This window comes from Phoenix dactylifera, chromosome 4 (genome assembly GCF_009389715.1).
Source record: "Phoenix dactylifera cultivar Barhee BC4 chromosome 4, palm_55x_up_171113_PBpolish2nd_filt_p, whole genome shotgun sequence".
In the NCBI taxonomy this organism is placed as follows: Eukaryota; Viridiplantae; Streptophyta; class Magnoliopsida; order Arecales; family Arecaceae; genus Phoenix; species Phoenix dactylifera.
This window is the reverse complement of record NC_052395.1, coordinates 2701371-2708836: the sequence shown is the minus strand read 5'-3', so window position 1 is coordinate 2708836 and position 7466 is coordinate 2701371. Positions and strand designations below refer to the sequence as shown.

Sequence of the window (7466 nt, the reverse complement as noted above, 5' to 3'; positions counted from 1 at the left end):
CCGCGGAGGAGAATAGGGAAAATGTTGCCAATAAATAAATAAATGATGCGGATCTTATATCTATTTTCTAATGATGCATTTGATTGACGATAATCAAAAATAAATTCTATATTAAATTACTATATTTGATTAAAAAATTAAATAAAAAAATAGTAAAATAAATAACGAATGCTATATATATATATATATATATATATATATATATATATATATATATATATATATATATATATATATATATATATATATTAAAAATAAATATCACTACGGATGATATTTGTTTTCCCACATTAGGTTACCGAGTGAGTGAAGGTAATTTGAAGCTATCATTTAGTGATTAAAATATCCTCATTTATATTATATTAATAGTATATTAATTACATTATATAATTAATTATATTATTTTTCATATTAATATCTTGTTTAATCATATTTATAAATATTAATATATCAATATAATTATTAATAAATATTAATTATTAGTAAATATTTATAAATATTTATAAATTATCAATAAATCTAACATAGGATTTATCAATAATTAATATATTTATTTATATACTAAAATTTATTTATAATAAGAAATATATTTTCTAGTACATGCATAATTAATTTTAAAATATTTACTAACTTATTTAAATATATTTCAATATTCGAAATAGCGAATATCGACAACATTCATATAGGTGGGACATAAATGATGAATAAATAAACTAAAAAATATCATTATTTAAATTATTTATTTAAAGGTATTGTTGGAGATTTGGCAATATTTTTATATAAGATTACCTTCAACCAAGCATAGTAATTTTTTATCGATGTCATTTTTCTAAATAATTTTTCCACCAACCAAATATGATAAAATTTATTTTTTTATTTTTTTTTGATACAACGGTAGCTCCCACATGTCGAGCATGGGTGCAACCAATAGAATTAGTAAAAAGAAGATAACACAAATCGTAAGGTACTGCCACGTGATTGGCCTAAATAAAGCCTCCAGCATGGTGGGCTACGAATGATGCCATCCAGTCAGCCGTGCTTTCTGCCTCCCTATAAACATGTGTGACCCCCGAAAGTCCACACTCAGCTAAGAGCCTACGAATATCACATAGCAACATTCTGAAACCAGCATCGAGGCTGAGGATGATAATGTTATTTTGATGATTAACATAACCATTGAGGCCATATCAAATTAGAAATGCAAATTAACTCGATATATCATTAATAAATAACACACCTTCGATACATTCACGATACATTATGAATATACGGTCAAAACAACTCTCAAGAATTAATAACAAGATAAAATTTGTAATAGAGAATGGTAGAAAGATTAGAAATTCATTTTGACAAAGTTTCAAGTTAAGAATACCTAAAAGGGCAATTCTGTAATTTTACTATTAAGAATATGAAACATTATTGTGCCATGCATTCTATTTTACTTGAAATTATTTCTCTATGGATCCCTTATGCATGTCTAACTTTTATATGCAGAGAATTATAGCTAGGGTCGACCCCAAGAGGTTTGGAGCCGACCCTGATACGTTTAGCACGAAATGGCACGAAGTGGAACACTTGGCACGAAGCTTGAACTTGAGTCAAAAATACTTGGGATAGAGTTGAAGTCGACCCCAGGAGGAGTAGAGTCGATCCCCAAACATTTAGAGCATCTTGACACTCAAATGGTACATTTTGAGTCATTGGCACAGGTTTTGGGTCGGCCCCAAGAATGTTGGAGCCAACCCCAATGGAGCCGACCCCAGAAAAGTCAGAGCCGACCCCAAGCTTGCAATGCAGAAAATGTATTCCCTGAAAACACTGTAGCGGGGTCAACCCGAGAAAAGCTGGGGTCGACCCGAGACACTGTAGCTGCAATGCAAAAAAAACATACTCTCTGAATTTTCTGTCCGGGCCGACCCCAGAAGTATTGGGGTCGACCCCAACACTGTTGAGCCGACCCCAGAAGAGTAGGGGTCGACCCCAGTGAAGGTGGGGTCAACCCGAATAGAATTGTGGTCGACCCGAGCACGATTGACAGCATAATGTCTAGTTGTGCAGAAGTACTTTTTGGACTCCCAATGGCTATAAACGGATAGTTTCTTCAATCCAACGGTCAGGAAGGTCGATTTGGAGGTTGGAGAAGTATTTAAGAGGGAGTATTCATCAAAGGAAGCAACCTTTTGAAAATCATCAAGTCCATTCAAGAGAAAATCCTAGCAAGGCAAGCTTCATTCAATTGCTTCATTCAAGAGCCAAAAGAAAGTGGTTGAGCAGATTCCAAGAGATATTAAGAGCTCCACCAATCCTTGAAGAGTGAAGCAATCTTGACAAAAAAGAGAAGAGCCTTATTAAAGCGATAACTATATTCTAAACTCTTCTTTGTAGCTTATAATTGTTTTATTTGCTCATTTAGGAGCTTTAGATCCTTGTTCTTTATTCTTGTGGTAAGGTTTGTTGGTAAGTCCGTAAAACCAACATTGTAGGTTGTTGATAAGCCCGTAAAACCAACATTGTAGGTTGTTGGTAAGCCCGTAAAACCAACGTAGGTTGTTGGTAAGCCCGTAAAACCAATAGTTAGGTTTATTGGTGTCCCGGAAAACCAATTGTAAAGGTTTTAGATTGTGAGCCCGGAAAACAATCCTACTGTAATCCGAGGGGTTATAGTAAAATTTCCAAGGGAACGCTTGGGAAGTGGACGTAGGTGCCTTGGGGTGCACCGAACCACTATATATCGTTGTGTTTGTGTTGTGCTTGTTCTTATGCTTATTCTTGCATTATCTTTCATCTTTGCTCTAGTTTAATTCATTCAAATAATTTAAGAAAGCATCCACCGCACATAACTAAGAAAACTTTTAAAGCACCAAAAATTTAGAAAAACCCAATTCATCCCCTCTCTTGGGTTGTCACCTTGGGCAACAGGGGCCCTCACCTTGAATCTACTCGCCGCTGTGGCCGAATCACCCTTGAGGAGGATGCAGTCTGCCCCCAGCACCCGTCTCGCATAGGTGACTCTCTTTCATGCTTTTCTAAGCTCAGCACCGACAACAGAAGTATTGAATATCCTCCGGCTGCCAACCGCTATCAACCTGGCCTTGTGGCCTCTGATCTTGAAGTCCACGCCTCCAGTGCTCCCTTTTTCGCCCACACTACCATCGAAATTCATCTTTTGAAAACCAAGGGGTGGGAGCTCCCAGGAGACCATAACAGTCCTCGACGCTACAAGAGCAGAAGGGGAGCCCCGGTGTTTCCCGGCCATCTCAAAGGACGATTGTGTGACCGCGCAGGTGACCTCCGCCGCATAAAGAAGAGCCCGATTAGCTACCAACCTCGAGTGCATTATTCTATTCTCAAAGACCCGGGTATTCCTATCCAAGCAGTTGTGGTAAGCCAAGTAGGCAGCGCTGATCCCCGGACCCTCCAAACTCGACCTCTACAAAGAAGTCTCCAGAAAGAGGAGGAAATCATCTATCAACAACCACCCCTATCGGGGGGTTTGGGGGCCCGAGGCGCACCCCCAGATCTGGGTAGCCATCAGGCATCCAAGGATGACATGAAAGATGGACTCCTCCACCCTCGGGCAATCAGGGCACTCATGCGAAATATGCATCCCTCGTCGGGCTAGCATACCTCTGGTAGGCAAACAACCCCAAGCCACCTTTCAGATGACCAAGGTGACTTAGAGGTGAATGCGGAGCCTCTATATCTAACCCCCCACAATCTCTCACGCCGAAGGCCTCCTGACGACCCAGGCGAAATCTCGGGCCTTCACCTCTGGCCTCCTAGCCATGCTCCATACCCTCCTGTCCCGAACCACCTCAGCAAAATCAACAGAAATAAGACTTGCTCAGCAAGCCACTCCCTGAAGGCCTGTCGGACGAGATCCTCATCCCACGCTCACCCACTCGGGATAAACAAGTCGCAGACCCTATGCCCCTCCAGGCAACCAATATTGGCCAGGGTGGGCTAATCATGGAGTGGCACCTCAAGAGCCAACTATCCTCTAAGACATCAATAGCTCGGTCGTCCTCGATCTTCCATCTGATCTTCGGTAAGACCATCGAGGCACGGGCACAGATCTCCCTTCAGATAAAGGAACTGCGGTAGCTCGTGCGAAAGACAACCGGCGCGGTTGGATCCCCGTACTTGGCCCTCATCAAGGTGCCCCAGAGACATCCCGGCTCCAGAAGGAATCTAGCAACTAACCTGGTCACAAGGATCTCCCGTCGCTCGGTCAAAGAGTGGATGCCCAACCTTCCATTGCTAGTTGGCCGGCAGACCGTCTCCCAGACCAATAGGTGAACCCCACTCCTGCTCCATGTCACCCCCAAAGGAAACTCCTGAACTACCTCTCCATGCACCTCAGTGCAGCACTTAGCACCATCGTATGGGACTTCAGATAGATAGGGATTGAGCTCAGTACTGACCATACTAGAATGACTCGGCCTATCGTAGACAGAGCGCCCGCGTGCCAGCTCTCTATTCTACATCTAATACCCTGCTCCATGTGAATGCACTCCGCTCTGCAGAACCGTCTGCCAGTGATCGGAACCCCTAGACAACTCAGAATGCCCTCCTGCTCCCCAATCTCTAGAATACTAGTGATCGCCATCTTCACCTCTGGGTGGGTCAGGCTGAAACAGATAGCTAACTTCACCAGGTTGACCTGCTAGCCAAAAACCGCACAATACTCTCTCAAAATCCTTCGAATACCCTAAGACGACCGTCTAGTCGCTTGGATTAACAGTAGGCAATCATCGACAAAAAGTAGGTGCGAGACTTGAGTCAACTCCGGCGTCAATCTGTAGGCCTCCACTTTCTGGAGCGTTGTAGCACGGCGAAGCGTATGAGACAAGTAGTCAGTGCAGATGATAAACAAAAGCAGCGACAGGGGGCATTCCTGCCTCAGCCCAACCGAAGACCGAAAAAACTGAGGAGGATCCATTGACCAAGATGGCAAAGGACGGGGGGACTGGATGGCTGAATCTACCTAATCCACTGTGGGTGAAAACCAAAGGTGACTAGGGAGTGAATTACGAAATTCTACCTCATCCTGTCGTAGGCTCTCTCCATGCCAAACTTAACTCCCATCATACTCCGGCCCCTCGGAGCCCTTTGAAGGTCAAACATGAACTCCTGAGTAACTAGCACATTGTCGAAGTTAAATCGACCGCCCACAAAAGCCCCCTGCTTGGGCATATTAGTCTGAGAAGGATCCTTCTCATCCTCTGGACCAGAATTTTCGCCACTATCTTGTACAGGGTGGTGCACAAACTGAGCGGCCGAAAATGTCTAGGCTCTGTTAGATCTTGTCTCTTCGAAACCAGGGTGATGAAAGTCCTTTGCCATTCTTCAAGCATCATCCAAGACAAAAAGAGCTGCTGGATGGCTGACGTCACCTCCTGCCCAATGATCTGTCAGTATCTCCTGAAAAAAACTGGGGAAAACCAGTCCAGACTCGGAGCTCTGTCCTCCTCCAAAGACCATAGAGTGTCTCGAACCTCCGCCTCTGATATTGAGCTAGCCAAGGCTTATCTAGAGTACCCCCAACTAAAAGAACGTTTCATGTTTTGGCTTACATGAGCCGTCTAATGAATCGTTAAGATGCCCTCTCGAGGTCAGAATTATCATAAAAATGGAATCAAGAGTCCAGCATGCATGCGTTTTGGGTGGGGCAGGTGCAATTATAATTGAAACTCTGTAATCTCATAACCCCATTTGCCAGGGGGCGCATTTGGTAATAAGTCAAGAGGCAAGACCTAAATTTAGAGCCATATTTTTTTGCTGGCCAACGTAGCCAACCTGTGACTCTAATGGTGAAGGATGTGCAGGTCCAGCCTAAAGCAGTGTCACGATGTGTGCTCGAATACGAGGTATTAATTAAGCATTTGTATATCGCACAACTTTATCCGGCGGCCGGGAAGGAGAGAAGCGCCTTCCATCGACTTTTCCCAAACGGTCTCTCTCTCTCTTGGGCCAAGTAGCCATCGCCGGACTCCAGAGAAAAGAAATTATTAGTTGAACCAGGTCCTCCAGCTCAGCGGTGGTCCAGTCCAACTAGAAAGCAACATATATTGCTCTCCTTTTCTTCTGTGGTTTCTCTCGCCCGCTCATCGTGATCTCCTTCCTCCTCATGCTCTCCCATGGCGGCCGTCGTCACTGCATCCGCACCTCCTTGAAGATGGAGGGCTACGTCGACAACAAGCGGCACGACGACAACTGTTAGGCCAAAATCGTCGCCACCCACACAGTGGCGAACACCATGCGGACCAGGCTCGGCCCCGAGGGTATAGATAAGATGATCGCCTCCGCCTCCTGCAAGGTCATCACTAGCAGCAACGGCGCCACCATCCTCAACAAGATGGAGGTCCTCCAGCCTGCCGCCAAGATGCTCGTCGATGTCTCTCGCTCGCAGGATACCAACGCCGACGACGGCACCACCACTATCATCGTTCTCGCCGGGTTCCTCCGCCGCCGCTCCCTCTTCCTCCTCCCCGTCGACGTACACGCTACCATTGTCTCCACCGCCTCTCCGTCTGCGCCGTCAATGTCCTCCATGGCATGGCCCTCCCCATCGATCTCTCCGATCGTGACTCCCTCGTCATGTTCGCCGTCACCTCCCTATACTTCTCCCTCCTCGCCCTCCTCGTCGTCGACGCTGTCCTATCCATCATCAACCCCGCCCAGCCCGATCTCATTGACCACCGTGATGTCACCTACGGTGACACCGAGCTTGTCAAAGGGCTCATCTTTGATGAGAAGGTCAACCATGCTGCCGGAGGCCCGATTGGTGAGAAGAATGCCAGCTTCTTTCGATGGTTACCACGAGTCTAACTATGTGGGTTAAATAGAAATCTAACCTTTCAGCGTACGAGTTATGGACTCATAGGCCAAAGTTGCACAAAACATAGTTAATATATATGATCTCAGGCAGATGACACTCATCTTCCACATGGGCATCAGTCACCACCATTGCCGTAAGGATGCAGAGACTCAAGAAAAGCATTAAATCTAAAATTCAACGTCCAAACTATAACTTCCATTCAATGCAACGTTTGTGGGATGTTCAGATGCATGTTCTACGACCCTTCCTAGGCATGGGCTGAACAAATTGTTGCTTTCTTATGTGGATTCACGATACTATTTAAAAAGTTCATTTACCATGTATTGAAATTATTTAGGTTGTAGGACCTACAGCTTTGCGTCTCTCCCATTCCCTTCCTGAGGCTTCAAATAATGCTAGCCCCTTAACATCTCCAATGGCAGGGAACCTGTAGTTGCTCATCTTACTCCCAATTAATGCACAAGAAATACATTAAGGGCCCCCGTGGGGACAAATCCTGCCGGATCCGGCAGAACTCTATAAAAGGGGAGCCCAGAGAAGAAGAGACAGAACCGGACAGGGTCATCGTGAGGGTCACGGCCTCACGGGCCCAATCCCCCTGGGTCACCCCCTCAGGCGCAATGTC

General features: G+C 44.8%; 1 protein-coding gene across 1 annotated transcript; it reads left to right on the top strand.

The window, feature by feature from the left end:
• Positions 1-6259: 6259 nt before the first annotated feature.
• Positions 6260-7274, top strand: LOC103712969 (T-complex protein 1 subunit delta-like). The gene is made up of 2 exons (XM_008799692.2): positions 6260-6787; positions 7179-7274. The coding sequence occupies exons 1-2, from the start codon at positions 6260-6262 to the stop codon at positions 7272-7274; spliced, it is 624 nt and encodes a 207-aa protein (XP_008797914.2).
• The last annotated feature ends 192 nt before the right edge of the window (positions 7275-7466 follow it).

Coding starts and splice junctions, on each gene's coding strand:
- LOC103712969 (XM_008799692.2), top strand. CDS start 6,260: ATGCGGACCAGGCTCGGCCCCGAGGGTATAGATAAGATGATCGCCTCC. Junction 6,788..7,178: donor TGCTGCCGGAGGCCCGATTG/GTGAGAAGAATG, acceptor GAAATTATTTAG/GTTGTAGGACCTACAGCTTT.